The 19,992-nt window shown below is 39.7% G+C and overlaps 1 protein-coding gene across 1 annotated transcript in view; it reads left to right on the forward strand.

The window, feature by feature from the left end:
* Positions 1-16,564, forward strand: part of LOC134804709 (GTPase-activating protein) — a 59,385-nt gene extending 42,821 nt beyond the window's left edge. Inside the window, exons 11-16 of the mRNA XM_063777869.1 lie at positions 1,716-1,826; positions 2,810-2,946; positions 3,502-3,643; positions 4,282-4,472; positions 5,000-5,132; positions 13,819-16,564. Of these exons, the coding sequence (XP_063633939.1) occupies positions 1,716-1,826; positions 2,810-2,946; positions 3,502-3,643; positions 4,282-4,472; positions 5,000-5,132; positions 13,819-15,310 (2,206 nt within the window). The 3' untranslated portion in view covers positions 15,311-16,564. The remainder of the gene's footprint in view (positions 1-1,715; positions 1,827-2,809; positions 2,947-3,501; positions 3,644-4,281; positions 4,473-4,999; positions 5,133-13,818) is intronic.
* Positions 16,565-19,992: the final 3,428 nt, after the last annotated feature.

Genomic DNA, 19,992 nt, shown 5'->3' on the forward strand with positions numbered 1-19,992 from the left:
CTTTATGGTATAAAAAATTGCACAGCATTTTAGTTTGTTTTCATCTTCTCATGGTATCAATTATATGCATCAACCAGGGAATACGATTTGAAAGTACTGGATATTTTTACATTATATGTACATGTGACATGGGTATGCTTTATGCCTAATCATCATCTTTCAAATAAACAGACATACTTACTAATCTAAATTTATTTTATACTCAGATACGCGTATGCATTAATAAGGCAGTATTAAGCTAATCAAGACACATTAATATGCCCAAATAAAGTGAATATACTACCTTACTCCTCTTATTTACTTACCAGCTTTCTATCTTCTAGTTCAGAAGACTTAGGTATACAAAGTACTAAATAAAAATAAAAAGCTATTGTTATAGAATAGTGACCTGACTAAAGTTGACTATATAATTCTACGGAATAGACTGATAAATTCTGCTAATACGCCCAAATGTTGGCACAGTTTGGGAAGTGTTGTTCATATCTACATATATTAATTAATAAAAAGTTTGCAATAGGGAGTAGCGTGAGAATTCACCGCTAGGTCGACACTGACGCGCGGTCAGTTCTAATGTTATTTTCAGTACATTACTTATGGGATTTTACGTATTTTCGTAGTTATTTTTAATTGTGCAGTTTTACAGTAATATTGACAAAGATTTCTTAGGATGAATATATTATCATTAAATAATTGTGAAATGTAAGTGCAAAATTACGCGGCAGTAAAATAGTGCATAATACTCGTCACTACTCCTTATACCTTATAAAACAACCTACCACGCCGCGTCGGTCTGTTTGTGTGTATGTATGTTCGCGATAAACTCGAAAACTACTAAACGGATTTTCATGCGGTTTTCACCTATCAATAGAGTGAATCTTGAGGAAGGTTTAGGTGTAGGTTTAATTTATTAAGGTTTTTGTGTAACCCGTGCGAAGCCGGGGTGGGTTCGCTAGCAATGTATAAATATGTAAGTGTAAATCTTAGTTTGACCCACGATTGGTATTAGAAAAAACTTCTCCAAGAGCATGTAGGGCCTTGCTCGGTGTAGGGTTCCGTAGTTACGGGTCCGTCATCATAGACATAACGCACTTAAAAGGAGAGCTTTTGTAGGAATTTACGTAACAAGAAAAGGAAATGTAGTCGCAACGCTATTTTTTTCTTGCTATTCTTTGTATAATTTTATCTGTCAATCTAGTCCGTGGAATACGGAATATTACGCCAAACTCTTGAGTAGAGGGCGCTACGAAACACTTGGCTTACGGATGCACTTTCCCCTCAATAGGGGAAACTGCAGTATACATTCGAGTCGCTAGCCCGTACTCTCTACTTGAATTTTTCCGTAGGTGCATTTGTCCCAGCTAACCTTACCATTCTAAAAAGGTATTTCACTTTCTTTTGCCTTCATTTTACTGCAGTTCGTGATGTCGGTCTATTGATTTCCTTGATAATAAAACTATTGTTTTAATATTTTCTATTGATCCTATAATCGTATATAGTTAATTGTGAGCATCTACAATACACACTTCTAGTGTTGAGAAATAAATACAAATCTCCAATGAACCCAAAAATAAACACTTAAACATTTAATTTGGACCCAAGGTTCTCGGACCGGGGTGAGTGCCGTAGATAGAGGTGTTATATTGTGTAAATGTAGAGGTGAAATGTGTTGTGTTCGTTTGCGGGCTTGCTACAGCATTGCGGGTTTGTGTTCGTAGGACGATGATTAAGCGGTCGGAGGGCGTGCGCGGCGGCGTGGGGTCGCCGCGGCGGCGCTGGGCGCGCGCGGCGCAGGCGCACGCCAAGCGGCGCCACTTCCGACTCACCAGGTACTCGCTTCACTCGACCACGACCGAATCACCTGTCAGACCTACTATCGAGCTATAATACACTACTACACTATCAACTCTTGCTTATCTATGGTAAACGTCGCCATGATCGAGGGCTGAGGCTAAACACTACAGCCTCAAGCTTCATATGGCTGATTTACTTCGCCTTTACATTTGTAAGTTATAATAATAATACATAAACAGTAATAGTATAAGTAATATTAGGCAGCCGTCTGGTTTTTATCCCATAGCCCAGTACTTATTCCATCGCTTTCACCCAATAGCCTACTTCATAGATTCCATCAACTTCCAATGCTCTTTTGTTCTTTACACTCTGGCGGGTGCTGCCACTGCGTGCGTTCCATGACACGGGCAAGGGCAGCATCCACTCGGTGTACTCCTTACATTTCATTAAAGTGTCAAAAGGGGCTCTACGTATTGGCTTCGGCTCCGCGCACGCGTCCCAAAGGTCCGGAACATTGTTCCGTGATGGGAAAGACATACAATAAATAAATAATATTATAGGACATCCTTACCCAAATTGACTAAGCCCTACAGTAATGGGTACTCAGGTAACGATACGAGTATACGTATACAAATACTTAAATACATAGAAAACACCCATGACGTAGGAACAAATATCTGTGCTCGTCACACAAGTAAATATCCTTACGGGGATTCGAACCCAGGACCACCGACTTCAAAGGCAGGGTCACTACCGACTAGGATAGACCAGTCGTCAAGGTCGTCAAGTTGTACTTAAGTAGAGGCGCAGAGAACTTAAGTTTAATTGTGAACGAATAAGGGCCAAGCGCTTGACTGACTGTTTATAGTTGGAGCGTTTACGCATTATTAAGCGGGCCTTACCCATTATTAAGTATTTGTATGAGAGTATCATATTACAACTTTGAAAATGTTATGCAACTAGCTCACGGTTGGCAAGTGCGAGTGCTTCGTGCATGTATATGATGGTGTGTTTGCAGCGGCGAGCTGACGTGGTCGCGGTGCGGAGCGAAGGCTGCGGCGCACCGCCTGCCGCTGGCGGGCGTGCTGGCCGTGGCGGCCGTCGACTGCCCCACTGCCGGCGCGCCGCTCGGCGCCAACAACATTTTCCAAATAGGTACTTACATACCCCCGGGGACAAACACCTATTTGTTTTCACTGAAGTTTACTGGCATCCTCATAAACCAGAGTTTTATTATGGCTCGTGGTCAAAGATTTAAACTTAAAGAAAAAAATTGCAGCTTCACACGGCGCTATATTGCATAAACCATATTGAGAGTACATTGAATTGGATGTCGCTTCTTCTTTTTATTAAGTCCTGTTAGTCAGGGAATACCGCTTATTTATATTAGTTTTTAATCCTATAAATACATTGTTTCAAATAGGTCTGAATCTATGTAGTGTTACGTACAGAATTATCATTGTCTAATAAAACCGATGGCTGGCGCCGAACGGTGACGAATAACGTCGTTCCTCCCCAATGCATGGCGCCGATGACTCTTTCGCTTTCTGACTCGTGCCTTTAATGACTGCTCAAAGCAATCGTGAGCCGAGCGTGTCCGAAGAATCGGGTGACATATGCTTAGAACACTTAACAATGGCAGTAAATGATAAGAAAAAGTAGATCCAACCAATATTGTATTTGAATGACATAATCGTATGGTTTTTGCAGTGCACCGCGAGCGCGTGCTGTTCGTGCAGGCGAGCAACTGCGTGGAGCGCGCCGAGTGGGTGCGGCTGCTCACGGCGCTGTGCCGGCACTCGCCCGCTTCGCCGCCGCACAAGGGCTACTACGCCGACACCGAGTGGACGTGGTATGTGTCACCTGACTCACCTTCCACTTACTAGGAATCCCTTATCTAGGTATCGCGAATAGAGTTCCGGTCAATAACTTACACAGAGCACTAAGTGCAAAAAAGAGAAGAAGTGATTTCATGTTATTGAAGTACACTATAATTAAGCTAAACAATAAGAAAGTAACTTTTTGGATAAACTAGATTTTTTAAAGTATTTTTAACAGACCTAACTAAACCTCGGCTTCTAAAGGCTCATTTAGACGGTGCGAGAACACGCACGCGAGTTTCATTACATTGCGGTATTTGATTGGTCGGCTGAACTGGATGTAACCAATAGTCTTCAATGTAACTAAAATCGCATACGAGTTCGCGCGCCGTCAAAATCAGCCTTAAGGCGGGTGATTATAATATAAAAATGTTGGGCTGCTACTATAAACTATAGTTGTTTTTTTTTTTTCATAATTTAGGTATTATTCTGTCGCTAGCTTAAGGCTAGGGATTTATTCTCTTAGGCTTTTCGAACGTATTTACGTGATAAGAAGGCATAATTTGCCAAACATCCACCCCTGACACCCCTGACACACAGACACACACACAGACACAGACTGATCAACAGACACCCCTGTTGATCAATTATCATCTGTTGTGTTCGTCAGCTGCGGTCGGCGCGAGGCGGAGGCGGAGGGGTGCGGCGGGTGCGAGGCCACGGAGGCGGGCGAGCGCGAGACGCTGCGCGGGCCGGCGGCGCTGGCGCTGCGGCTCGACCCCGCGCGCGACCTGCAGCGCCTGCACGCGCTGCTAGTGGCGCACGCCGCTCCCATCGACGCGCGCGCGCTCGCGTTACAAGGTACTCCACGACACTTATATCGCTCGCCTCCAATTATGATCCCTATGACAGTTTACTTTTATATGGAGTAGCTTCACTTCACTTAAAATGTTTTGAACGTTTAGAATGTAACATCTAAGTAATAAAAATATGTACGTTAATAGTACATTGTTAAATAGGCTAGAAAGTAACTAATAGATGGGCGGGTTAGTTTATGATACGAGTCTATCTAAATTAATTGTGTATTAAGCAGAAACGTCTGCAAACGATACCACAATGCTTACAAATAAAGAAAAAGTGGAATAACTACTGGCTCGGGCGAGACTAGAACTCGCGACTCTGGGAAAACACCCCGCCGCTTTATCACCGCTACTGAGACTTAGCCGTAGAAATACATATTCGCTATATTTCCACCACATCCCTCATATGTGCCTTACGCCCCCGTCGCGACATGTACCGTAAGAGGATTACCTCCTAGCATTAACCGTACTTGGGGCATTTACAGTGACATATGTATTATAAAAGGTATTATGTGTTGTAATGATTAGAAGGGCCACCGTCGGAAGAGCGCGACGCGGAGGCGGCCACACTGCGCGAGCTGCAAGAGGCCATGTTCGACCTGGAGCACCGCCACCGCGTCTACCACCGCTCGCTCGCGCGCGAGACCAAATACGGCAGCAAGTAAGCAAACGCACGCAACAAACGTTACTCATTCTATATTCTAAAGTACGATTCCCACCAAATAGCGCAGTCGGCGCCCATTTCACATTTGTACGGCTGCAAGCCGGTCGGCTCCTCGCGGACGCGACCGGCTCCGGACGGACTCCATCGCTTCTGCCATACATAATACAGGGTCTCCCATAAGTGACACGTCACAGTGACACTGGAGGTAGACCAGGCCAAGAGGAACCAAACCAACTTAACATGACCCCAGTAAAAGTGGCACGGTTTTTGAGTTATTGCCAAATTAAGGTTTTTCGTGAATTTTGACGGTTTTTAACATTGTTAGTGCCAGTGTGCACTCGGAAAGGTCTCGAATTTAGTTTTTTTTATGTGTACGGCATCATTCATAGTTAATTAAGATAACAGAATAGGTATTTTATCGATAAACAATGTAAAATGCAAAAAAGTACTGGTTTAATCTTGAATTAAATTCACAGCGAAACATTAGTTTCGACTTTGACCACCTGTCGTGAAAAAAAATTACTAGAAAAGTAATGAGCAAATAACGTCAAATTATTGAGCATGTTATGCAGATTCAAAAATGGTATAACACATGTACCTTCCTGCAATAAAATAGGAATTATTATCATCTTTCGAAAGCCTCATAAAAAATAAGTGAAAACTAGGAACTCTGCAATCCGTCGCTACTTTTAGTAAAAATAACGATTTATGTTGAGATATCTAATTCTGGATTCAGAAATAAAAAAAACGCCTATTCAGTATTTGCCGAATGCTTAAAAGAAAGAGATGGAAAATGGTTATGTCCCTTTTTAAGGATATCATTGAGTTGATAAAGGTTCAAAGAAAATAAAATACTGCAGGTTGAATGAAGTTTAATCAATTATTTAAAGTAATTTTATTTTAGAATAGGTGCTCGAATTGTTTTTCCCCGGCTCGTATGCACGCTTGGCACCGTCTTGTAAAACTTCAAGTTAATTTCCTAACATTCATTTCGGATATGTTTCGTGCTGCCTCGAACATGCGCCGCCGTAGTTCCTCTTGGGACCTTATTGGCACGGAGTAAACTTTATCATTTAACCATTTTAAGCATCCCCAATGAAAAAAATCGAATGGGTTTAGGTCCGGGGAACGCGGCGGCCATGCCACTTGTCCCAATCGGCTGAGCCATCTGGGAATTTCTGTGTGAGGTGGTCGCGGACATCGCGAGCGTAGTGTTCTGGGCAGCCACCTTGCTGTGGTTCCAACTCCAGAAGATGGATCGGCCGACTGGTACCAGTGGCATGGCCTACGTTCCCCGGACCTAAATCCATTAGATTTTTTTATTGGGGATACTTAAAAGATACATTTTACTCCAACCCAATAAGGTCCTAAGAGGAACTACGACGGCATGTTCGAGGCAACACGAAACATATCCGAAATTAATTTAAGAAAATTAAGGCGAGGTAAGCTCTTAGAAACGTAATTTTTAGTGCCATTTTATTAAGAAACGGCAAAGATTAAACACGTGAAAAAAATATATGTTGCTTTTGAAACCTTTATGTAAGTACGTCGGGTACTCGTTACATAATTGGACAAACTTCGCTCGATAGAAAAAAAATCCAAACATACCCTTATTTTCTACCTTAAAACTCATTTCATTTCAATATTATACTACTTTATGTATTGAAAATCACATCAAAATAAACGTCTGTAATGATGTAATGTCCGTCTGGTTTAATATTGTTAATTTCGTAACACATAACTTTAAACTCAAAATTTACGAATTCACGGCACCATTTACTCGCGCCCCCGCTGCCAGCCCGCCGCTCAGTCCCGAGTACTCCCGAGCGGGACGCGTTGGAGGTCGGACGCTTGCCAATTTTTGAAGCGCTCCATATTACGATTGGTTGATAGTACCTACAGTTTTTCATGGTATAACTCTAGATTCTAAACTCCAGTGGGGCCCCCATATTTCTGCTCCTTCGAATAGACTGAGTTCTGCAGCTTTTGCAGTGAGCAAAACTCGTTAGCTAACCGATGTGAAAACAACTCGATCAGTATATTTTCATAACTGCCATAGCATTATGTCATAAGACAGAAGGAGCAACCGTTCAGATACTATTGTAACATTGACACGGCCGAATAGTTACTAGAGTTAAACTAAGAAAAGTCTGCAGCGATTTTGATAGCCCACGCAGTGCAAGTGTTATTTATACGTCATAATTTCATAGAAGTTTGACGTTTAAAATAACACTTGCACTGCGTGGGCTATCAAATACTATGAACTCTAAATACCATTTTACCATTTTTGTTCTGCAGAAGAGGGCTATTCGAACAATATATAAAATGAACCATAGAAACTCACTTAGAGATAAATTTAATTAAATTGACATAATAACAGCGCACTGTCAATACATTTATTAGAATATTCTGTATATAGGTATATAAAAATATTGTCAATTTTAGGAAAACTTGTGACATTCATAATATCGATACCTTTGGGTTCAATTGGTGTAAAGGACATTTTGGCGAAAATGTGTTATATATACAGTTTTATTCAGAATTCCAAGCGCTTTCGTTCTGCATAGTTAAAATTGCGATATCTCTTAAAAAGTTGCCTTAACGACCCAATTTTTTACTATGATTTTGTAAAAACACCTTAGCTCAGGGACCGTAAATGACCAGTTATAAATTACATGTTCAAAGATGTTATCGTAAAGGTTACCGCTAAATATAAATATTGTTGTAAATGACTCACATGTCTTTTGTCGTCCTTTAAGGCCTTCATTTGTCTTGATGATTTTTCATATCGTATGGTCAAGTTGGTCATAAAGGACATATTTTAGTATTGATATTATTTTTACTTGTCCTTTACAACCCGCCCTAAAAATGATTTTACCATAAGTATATGAAGCGAACTAGGTTGTACAGGACTTTTCTAATATTTGTGTCTTTTACTACCACAAATTAGTTTCTAAACTCTAAATTCAAAACAAATAGCATGGACGTAGCGGTGTATAATACAAATAAAAAGTTTCCTGGGACCTTTATTACTATAATGTACCTAATGTTTGTCCTTAAATTTGAAAGCATTTACGCTAACAGTTTTTTCCGCAGTTATCTTTATTCATGGGCGTAAAGGTCTATAATACCAAATTATTAAATAGTTTTATGGGTCCTTTATTACTAAAATGTAATGTTTGCCCTTTAACTTAGAAACCTCAGCTCAGGTTTTTTCAGCAACTATCGTTATTTTACTCGCAGTGGAATTTCTTATAGTCCTGCGACAACATACTAGCCTGTGCATAATACACTCTGTACCTCTCTGATTCGCATTTTTTGTTGATTAGGAGAACAAGACAGGTGTATCAGCGACTGCCCATCGTCTCGCTATCCCGATTATCATCGGAGATGCAGCTTGACCGGGCGCAGGGTTATGTTATGCCTGTTATTATTCATCCCTGATCAGTGGAAGTGGTTGTTTGTCTGCAATTTAATTATTTCTGTCATTGCATGAGCTCGGCTACAATAACTCGTTGATATAAAAAAAAACTTCGTTTCAATCACTTTAGAAAGTTTGAAACGTATCTAGACGAAGAAGTAATTAATATTTAATGACCAAATCGGTTTAAATTAATTCATTTACTTAATTGTTTCATAATCGTTTTAAAAGAAGATACTCGATGATGTATAGAAAGTAAGTTACGCAGACGTTAGCGAATATGTCAGTGTCAAAGTCGTGGTAAGGCTATTGAATAAAAATACTACTACTAAAAAGCTTTCAGATACATCTTATACAACATTATAACCAAAAAATTGAAAATTGAACGACTGTTCCAATTGAATATTATTATGATTTAAATTTCATCGAACTGAATAAATGCTATAGGTAGGACCTTGGGCCTTAGGAAGGGGATTATTAAGGATTGTGTTTGACAACTTATAGGACGATCGACAGCAGCATATTTTATCAATGGTATCGATATTATCTAACTTTTGTCCTACAATGTGGTTAATCTATCTAAATGAAACCACACTTGAAGACTAGTTAAATCTCTCAGGTTACATAAACATAGGTACATAAATAGCTACGAGTACATTCATACTAACAAACTCGGCAAGTTCAATAAAATATTGTCCGAATGATAGACAATATTATGTCCACTAGACAATAAAACAATATAACAATTAATATGAGCCTATTTTTAACATTACTTTTAAATCGATAATTTAGGAATAGGAAATCGTACGCAAAGTAGTTATTGAACACTCGCTTATCTCGGCAGTCCAGTGTAATGTTGCACGCGCCCGGTCAAGACAAGACTGAAGATACCTTTGGGTTCGATTGGCGTAAAGGACAAAATGCTACTTTTCAGGAGACGCGAATAACTGCGATGTTTTGTTTAATGTTGATATACGTTTTTTATTTATCGAGCTATATTTTTGATGTGTATTGGAAAAGTATTAAAAATGTTAGTCTCTTTAACCTAAATTAGCGATCATATCTATAAATTCAATACGAAAGAAGTTAATGTGCTTTAAAATTGGTCAAAAACACTATGAATGTCCTTTACGACCATGACATTTTTGATAATTTAGTAGGGGGTCGTAAGTGACATACTCAGACTTTTTTATTCTAAGTTCGGGTTGTATTCGTTACCAACTACGGTACACATCGACTACCGTAGGCTCAAAGGGTTTAACAGACAAAACGCGATTTTTAGGAGAGCCAAAAAACTGTTTTGTTTTGAGAAAAAAATCATACCTTTTTGTTTGTTTGAATAAACGGATGTCTGTATATGGCTTATTCTTAACTCTTTGAGCTCTTTTGAACTTATGATACAATGCTTATTTACGAAAATAGCATGTCCGTTACGCCATAAAACACGATTGTTTTTAAGAAGGGCGTCCCTTACGCCTCTTTTATTATGGTTGTCTTATTAGAAAAAGGGCGTAATGTACTTACAAAAAATTTTAGCCACAAAACATTTTTTTTTGTTTCAACAGAATCACTGCTGTCCTACTATCTATATCTATTTATTTATGTATATCAAAACAATTTATAATAATTACTTTTACTATACTATGTATTTTATAACTGGTCATTTACGCCCCCTGAGCTAAGATGTTTTTCCAAAATCATAGTAAAAAATTGGCAACATTTAAAGAGATATTGAAATTTTAACTATACAGAACGAAAGCGCTTCGAATTCTGAATAAAACTGTATATATAACTCATTTTCGCCAAAATGTCCTTTACGCCAATGTCTGTATATGGCTTATTCTTAACTTTTTGAGCTCTTTTGAACTGATTGCTTGAACTTATGATACAATGCTTATTTACGAAAATAGCATGTCCGTTGCGCCAAAAAACACGACTGTTTTTAAGAAGGGCGTCCCTTACGCCTCTTTTTTTATGGTTGTCTTATTAGAAAAAGGGCGTAATATATAGGTAAACCAGAACTTTGGGAGTATTGTCAAGAGGGCGCTCGTTTTGAATTTTATATAGCAACAATGTGTATAGTGGGGACAATGGAAATTGGCAGATGATTTTTGTTTTATTCCGACAACTTTAATAAGTGCGAAGTTTGATGTTTGAATATTTTTTCGGTTTTTACGCTATAAAATTCGTGAATTTTACGACGTATGACACATAAATCAAAATCATCCAAATCTATTTTCTTTTTTGTTTTCTTTTTTTTAGGTTTGGTCGTTTAATTCTGCCCTTACGCCCTTCGCTAGCAATCCGTGATACCGATGCATGCGATACACCTAATACACAAATCAAATTATTACAAGACATCAACCAAATCGTGACGACCTGACTATAGTGACATTTGTCCATAAGTTTGAAACTTACCCGTCAATTCAGGTGGTAATTTCGTTATGTTTTCTAATGGAAGAAATTTCTCTCCCGCACGTTTTTTTTTTCAATAAATAACTATATACACTATTTACAACTTTTTTCTCTGTAAAATCTAAAACTTTCGGCATGATTATTGCAGTCTAATAATAATTCACACGAAACTAGACAAAGCAATGTTTACATTGTCAATATTGACAACTATCATAGAGGGTAGATGTTGTCTATTATTAAAATTGTTGCCATTGCTAGAAATTAGTACCAACAAATTTCCGTAACATGGCGCACCCTCAATAGATCCTGGTTCACCTTTACTTACAAAAAATTTTAGCCACAAAACATTTTTTTTTTTATTTGTTTCAACAGAATCACTGCTGTCCTACCATCTATACCTATTAATTTATGTATATCAAAACAATTTATAATAATTACTTTTACTATACTATGTATTCTATAACTGGTCATTTACGCCCCCTGAGCTAAGATGTTTTTCCAAAATCATAGTAAAAAATTGGCAACATTTAAAGAGATATTGAAATTTTAACTATACAGAACGAAAGCGCTTGGAATTCTGAATAAAACTGTATATATAACTCATTTTCGCCAAAATGTCCTTTACGCCAATTGAACCCAAAAGTATCGATTTCTAAAGCTTATTATATCACACAAGACTACATGAATGATAAAACAACGTGGAATTAACTGTGATTAGAAATGATTGATTATTTATTTTACTGTGGAATACTCTAGTATTGTATACCTACATATAATTATCTATACTTACCACCATTGTAAATTTCATTAAATACTCATCAAAATACGAATTAGCCTATAATCAATTTGAATTTTATTTATTTCGTCAATATATAAACCTTATTCAATATAAATTTCCGGAAAAAAAATCGGAACTAACAAACCAGAATACGGATGGCAACGGAATAAGGAAGTAGACGTGTTGCGCGGGAATCGTGAGGCGGGGCGCGCGGGGTGCTCCTCTGCCTATTCTATCGCTGCGTCTGCTTCACCCCCTTGAAAACGTAAAACTCGAGTATAAGAGCGCCTTAACTTGAAGTTTTACAAGACGGTGTCAAGCATGCATACGAGCCGGAGAAAATCAATTCGAGCACCTATTGTAAAATTATTTCAACCTACCCTTTCAAACTTCAACCTGTATTATTTTCTTTGAACGTTTATCAACTCAATGATATCCTTAAAAAGGGAGATAACCATTTTCGATCTCTTTCTTTTAAGCATTCGGCAAATACTGAATAGGCATTTTTTTATTTCTGTATCCAGAATGAAATATCTTAACATAAATCGTTATTTTTACTAAGTAGCAACGGATTGCAGATTTCCAAGTTTTTACTTATTTTTTATGAGGCTTTCGAAGGATGATAATAATTCATATTTTATTGCAGGAAGGTACATGTGTTATACCATTTTTGAATCTGCATAACATGCTCAATATTTTGACGTTATTTGCTCATTACTTTTCTAGTAATTTTTTTTCAAGACAGGTGGTCAAAGTCGAAATTAATGTTTTGCTGTGAATTTAATTCAAGATTAATCCAGTACTTTTTTGCATTTTACATTGTTTATCGATGAAATACCTATTCTGTTATCTTAATTAACTATTCATGATGCCGTACACATATAAAAAACTAACTTCGAGACCTTTCCGAGTGCACACTGGCACGAACAATGTTAAAAACGGTCAAAATTCATGAAAAACCTTAATTTGGCAATAACTCAAAAACCGTGCCACTTTTACTGGGGTCATGTTAAGTTGGTTTGGGTCCTTTTGGCCTAGTCTACCTCTAGTGTCACTTATGGGACACCCTGTATAATTATAGGGCACTCAAAATTGGCGTAAACCGCATGGGTCACTTCATCGTCTGAATGAAATCAACTTGCCCTTAAGTCTTGCCTTGTTTCGAAAACAAATAGTAGTCACCTTAGTCTGTATCTTTAGGTATTTAAATAAAAAAAGTAAACAAACAATTTGTGCATTTTCGGGTAGTTATAACATTTATAGGTTAACCGACCAAACTTTAACCTACATTATTTGATCATGTAATGTTTTCATCTACCCTCAACTGGCTTAAGGAGCCATTTGAGGGTAGATTTTGTTTACTTTTATTTAAATACCTAAAGATACAGAGTATAAGAGCCAGGTCGGGACTATACGGCGGGTGGCGGATTTCCTCGAAGCCACACTTTGCAACAGCAGACTTTGTAATAGGCTATTCTACATTTTTCCGTACCCAAAGGGTAAAAACAGGACCCTATTACTAAGACTCCACTGTCCGTCTGTCTGTCACCAGGCTGTATCTCATGAACCGTGATAGCTATACAGTTGAAATTTTCACATATGATGTATTTCTGTTGCCGCTATAACAACAAATAATAAAAAGTACGGAACCCTCGGTGGGCGAGTCCGACTCGCACTTGTCCGGTTTTCTTTTTCAAATATATTTATAAATGCTCATATACAGTTTGACAAAAAAGAGTAGAAATTAAAAAGTGGCAATACTGTAGTGTCGTCCCGTTTTCTTATATAAATTGATTTGAAAGGGACGACATTACAGTATTACTACTTTTTAATATCTACTCTTTTTTGTCACACTTACGCCAGTAGAAAAAAAGCGGCAAATTTAAAAAATGTAGGCGCGAAGGGTTATTGTCCCATAGAAAATTTGAATTTCGCACCTTTTTTTACTGACAAAGTTGTTTGACAGGCTATAGTTTAAGATTAATAATGCTTAGTAACGTCTGTCCATAGCATTCAATAAAAACGACCTTTTATCGACCAGGGGACTTAATCATGTATAAATTTTGTAGGCAAGCTCCCATCGGTGACGACAATTACCTTCACCTTGCGGGCGCCGGGTCGGGTATGTCGGGCATGGGCGGCGAAGGCGGCGCCTTCCTGTGGCGCACGTGGCGCAGCGAGCCCGCCGCCGACGCCGCCGCGCCGCCAGCGTCGCTCCACGGCTCGCTCGACGTCGCCTCCAGCACTGAGTCGCTCAAGCTTTCACGGCACATCGACGAGCGCTCTTCCGGCAAGTCCAACAAGTCCACGGGGAGCGGCTATTTAACTATGTCTTGCCTCAAGCAGGAGCCCTCCGAGGACAGCGACAACTCGGCCGGTAAACCTGCGCGACCGCCCAAACCTGCGCGACTCTCGCCCTCGCGCGCCACGCTCTCGTCCCACGCCGCCGACTGGCCGCCGCTCAGCGAGTACGTCGACGTCGAGTTGAAGCCGCCCGAGCGGAGGCCCAAGTCCGATGCCAACTCGCCGAAGCGGCAGGACACTGATCCGTCATATCGCTGCAAAGAGTACGAGTTGATGGCGAATTTCATGAGCCATGCTGCTTCACCTGCGGGCGAGGAGGCGCCGCCTGCCGTTCCTCCGCGGGGGCACGCGACGCGGCTGCACCCCAAGCCGGAGCGCGCGCCGCGCCGCGGTTCCGCCGGCAGCCTGCACGACCCCGACTGTGAGCCCGCGGAGCCGCGGCCCGCCAGTAAACTGGACACGCTGTCTAATGACGACAGCTTGCTTGACGAACTTCAAAGGGACGCCTACTGCGTGCTCAAGGTATGCGAGGACGAGTCCGGTAACGATTCCCCTCAAATTAATACAGAACAACCGGATCGGAAAGATAAAGAAGATTATGGAATCTTTTCTAGAATTAGTATCCAGCGAAAGTCTAACCCTATAAAACCCCAATCGAATCCCATGAAACCACTAAAAACGTCAAGTTCCACCTCTAACGTTCATGATACTGGATCTAATTCCTCTCGACCGTTCGCGGAGCGGCTGACGCCTTTTTTCCTGAAGAAAAAGTCGAAACCGCCGGAAGATATACAAAGTACGAACAAATCTTCGCGAAAGGAGGATAACCTGATCGGTCGCCTGACGCCGCGATTCGGACAATCACGGCTGTACGGGCGCGGGCAATCACTAGAGCTTGCGCCCTCCGAAACGCGCACGAAACGCATCGAGCGCTCCGCCACTACTGTCAATCTTCCAACGAGACCTATAAACTCATCAATAGTGGCAAATCTCAAGTTTCTTAGTCTGCACCGGTACGGTGCTCAGGATGAGGTGCAATGCCGCACGTTCGTCCGTAGCGACGAAGCAGAGCTACCGGCCCCAAGCGGAGCGACGCGCGAGCCGCCCGGGAGCGCGGTGCCTGCGGCGGCGGGCGCGCCGGCGGCGCCGCCGGAGGGCGCGGGTGAGGCGCTGGATTTCCCCGACGCCGCGTGGCGCCCCGCCACGCACGCGCACGGCTCGCTGCTGGCCGCCGCCACCAGCGACATCCGGCTCTAAGCCCCGCGCGGCTCCTGTACTGCTCTCCGCGTGCGCACTGTCGCTCCTCGTGATAAAGGATGCGATCGATACGGTTCTATTGTAAAGTTAATTGTAGGCTAGAGATGTATTTATTTCTATGATATTTTTTGAACTCCTTTTCGTCGACCTGAAGCGTGTGCCTCCTCTAGTATGTAGTTTTCTGAAAGAATACTGGTATGGTTAAGTCTAAATGATAGCATTAATACTCAAAAGGTGCCAAGTGTTGTATGGCGTCACCGGCGCATTCAACTCTCATTCCTGTAGCACAATAATAAGTGGAAATCTTAATGTTGTTGTATAAGACTTAGTTATGTTATACTTACACGTATAGCGTCTTTATCGCTTGTAATTTGTAACATATTAGTCTTGAATTAGAAATATTGAATGTTATATGTTTTGTTCACAATACTTGAAATGTATGTATTTTTATTTGACTTATTTGCCAACGAATGCATTATGTAAACCCTACTTGCTGCATAGTTCGGATGTTTGAGTACCTACAAGGACTGTTACGCTGTTGTCGAAGCGTCGGCTGCAGAGTGCTGTATAGTACATATACGGTGAAAGCATTCGTACCTATGTAGCGGAATAGAGGTCTTATGAACTCAAAATTGCATTGTGACCTTGTCAATTGTTTCAAGCAATACTATTTCATGTTTTGCTTTACTATTAGCCTGTGTACTTAAGGATCGATGTGGCTTAATATATAACGTAATGACATAATGTACATGTATATGTACGTGTATTGCAATGTGAACTATTCTAAACTCGTATAAGTCTGGCCTTACATTATGCCTAACAGTACGGCCTTGTGATTCGAGGCGAGGTAGGAGTACGCCATTCTAACTATTGACTGACTTTTTCGAATTCACTTGTTAGGTTTCCGTGTTTTATTGTACGTAACTATTATGGTAATATGACGGTCAATTGATAGATTTTTAATGTCAAATATTATTGAATAATGCACAGTAGTTTTTATTTGTAGCAACTTATTAAAGAATATTGATGATAGTCTGTTCTGTTGAACGATTACATTTGATTTATGAAACAAGATTTTCGTTTTATCAATGAAACTCATTTGTATGTTATGTGCCTTGTAGGCCTCTGTTTATGGAGGTATACTTTAACTATGAAGAAATAAAGTAATGTACAAATTAATATTTCACAAAAAATATATTATGTTATTTATTTCACCTATTTTCATTCTGTTAAATAAAAACTCCACTTAACGTCCATATTTTTTTTATTACTGGCCTATATCTAAAACCACAAATAAATCAGGTAGATTATGGGCGCTTATAATACTATCTATCGTCTACAAATTACGTCCAGGATTTACCGTTATCACTTATCAATGATAAGTTATCATCCACGACATGTTCGAGCTTTGTGTCAGATAACGAAATTTCTATATTCCCGGTATAGTAGGAGATCCCACATATATGGTCGACCTTCACCAATCTGTCTGACGGATGAAACTATGAAAATATGTTCAAGAACATAAATAAATAGGGTTGCCTAAAGAAATATGGTCATGGCTATTTTTAATAAATTTTAGAAAAAAATTTTTTTCGCCATATTTCACCGACTTGTCTGACGAAAGAAATAAGTTTCAATGGAAAGTATACAACTTGTACAACATAAATCATCTAGGTTGCCTATCTTTTTCCGGTCACTATTAAGTGGTTGCCGTGTTTAAAGAAGTGATTTTATATCGATAATTGCACTCATCTGTCTGACGTTTGAATTATACAACAAAATGATGGTAATTTTATTGCAAATACAATGGCATAGGGTTGCCTGCGAAAATCCGGTCACAAATAAGGGTTGCCAGGCTTTTAATTAAAATAAGAAGGGAAGACTTTTAGCGATAACTCATAAACGGCTTAGTAGTGCGGGGTGTTGTTGGATAGGCCTTTTCAAAATAAATAGGGGTCTTTAAACATATTTTTTTGATAAAGTCAATATTTTAGGAAATCGCCTCGAAAGAAGCAAAATGTATGTGAGGATTTTTTTTTTCGTGTCAACCCTATGGTGTGGGATGTTGTTGGAAAGGTCTTTCAAAATGAATAGGGGTTTTAGAAGAACATTTTTTGTTAAAGTGAATATTTTCGGAAATAATCGCTTTGAAAGAAACAAAATGTGTGTGACAATTTTTTATCGTTTCAACCTTATAGTGTGGGGTGTCGTTGGATAGGCCTTTCAAAATAAATAGGGGTACTCAAAGTCATATAGCGATCACAGTACGAGCTAAGCGAACCAGTTTTTTGAATCCATCGGAAATATAAGAAACAATGTTTTAAAATTGTGAAAAAAATATATCTTATACTTAAGGATCTGGCAGATATGTTTTGGATCTCAAAAACATGATTAGATAAACTTTGCTCGATAGAAAAAAATTCCAAAGTTACGCCTTTTTTTAACAATAAATCAATCTCAGAGCTACAATACAAACTTTTTAGACTTGTTTTTTACATAAATGTATAGGTAATAAGATAATCTAGATGATTTGGATCACTTTGTCTCGGTAACATCATTAAAATAATTTCTATGTTTCAATACCTACTAAATCCGCAACCGCCATCACTCGCGAACGCACTTACGCCCTCTTCAGTCGCGCGGCAGCGCTTGTAGAGGACGGACCTGCGTCAGTGTGTTCCGCGCGGTCACGTGATTTTACCATTTACAAACAATGGGAAACAAAGCATATGAAACGTAAGAAATAGTCACTAAGTGCTATAAAAACACACTTTCTGATAACAGAAGCATCTAATACTTTAGGAGGTGCTTGAAAGCGCCTAGCTTTCCTACATCAACAGTTAAAATATTTCAGTATTTTCACTAGGTCAGCAACCAATTTCAATATAGGTAAATAATATTATATTCCTAAATAATATAATTGTGAGTATGTAAGTATGATATATTTACAGTATTTCACCTTTACTGATATACCTACGTCCGATCTGCAAAATGATTATATACCTTCGTGCTCTTTGACTCCTTTGAAAATCAGAAATTATTTATTTGGATTGATACAGTATGGGGATGTTACAATATATGTATAGTGTTACGCTTTTAGTATGAGGGTGCCGAAGGCGCCCGGCTTTGGATCGCATGCAACGCGCCACGCCCGTCAAGCGTGCAAATTCATCATCATAATCATAAATTTAAATAAATATAAAATGTCAAATTGAAATATTTGAAAAAATTACCCTATGCCTATGCATATCGCAATACAATTATTTAAGAACTAAATACATATCACTAATTTTAATATTTGACCACGGTCGACATGAATTAAATATAATTGAGAGTTCAAGGTGCCTACAGGCAGTTCATCTTGCGCTTGGTTGTATTAGTCTTGTTCGAGAAACTGAACACGGTGAAAAATAGCGATAATACTCCTAAAAATACGTGTGATACCTCATTAGATTCGTCATAATGCCTAGAAAAATGCATTCGAAGCGTGTAGTAGCACACACAAAATATCAAAAGTTATAAGCAAAAAAATGGGGGAAAAGTGAGAGATCTTTAATTTCCCCAATAACTCAAAAAGTATTCATATTACGGTGCGAGATGGGTGGGGGGTGCTCGACCAAATGTCATAGAGGGCCCCAAGACAAAACAAACTGCATTTAAAATTTTTCAAAATGGCCGACTTTATTTTTTATTTTTTTCAAGTTAGTCCGAGCGCGCTGAGATTTGGCATAGCGAAAGATAGAGGCCTCTAGATTCCTATAAAAAAAAAGTTTTTGGAAAAAATCTAAGATGGCGGAAATAATGGTCATTTTAATTTTGTATGGCAACTTTTAAACGGTGCGAGATGGGTGAGGGGTGCTCGACCAAATGTCATAGAGGGCCCCAAGACAAAACAAACTGCATTTAAAAATTTTCAAACAGGCCGACTTTTTTTTATTTTTTTAAGTTGGTCCGAGTGCGCTGAGATTTGACATGCGGCGAGCTTGGGGGCCCAAGATTACCATGTGACAAAAATATTTTTGGAAAAATCCAAAATGGCGGCGGACACGGGCTAAATTCAAATTTCCAAGTAGGTTAGGCGAGCCCGAAGGGCGAGCTTCAGGCTGGGAGGCCGAAGGCCGACCCCGCGGAGGGCTGTCAGGCCCGGAGCTTTATCTCGAATGTCCAAGCATGCTCCACCCCCAGTAATTTTGGGCGAGGCCGAAGGCCGAGCTGCGGGAATGACGAACAAAGCAAAATCCTATACAAAAAGTGTGTTAAGCGAGCCCGAAGGGCGAGCTTCAGGCAGGGAGGCCCGGAGCCTCCACCCCGACTCCCAAAACGCGAGGCCGAAGGCCGAGCTGCGTGAATGCAGTTCCTCCAAACGTCCTACAAAGTCAACTTTCTTGATAAGCGGAGCCGGCGGGCCGAAGGCCCGACGGCGAAGCGTCAAGGCTCGCGAAGGGCGAAGGCCGAGCTCCGCGTTGGGCCGAATGCTTAATAAGATCACATTATAAAAAAATTAATACGTTTTAAGACGCTATTTTGAGTTTTACACATTATTACGCGATCAAGATCATAAAAAAAAACAGTTAGTAAACTTTACTAAATCAGATTATTTGTGAAGGGTGCGGAATACGGGGTGTGATTACAGGGAGTTCAAAATAAGGCGGGTATAAGACAATTTTTTTAAATATTTTGTG

The sequence above is a fragment of the Cydia splendana genome, chromosome Z, assembly GCF_910591565.1.
Source record: "Cydia splendana chromosome Z, ilCydSple1.2, whole genome shotgun sequence".
NCBI classification, from domain to species: domain Eukaryota; kingdom Metazoa; phylum Arthropoda; class Insecta; order Lepidoptera; family Tortricidae; genus Cydia; species Cydia splendana.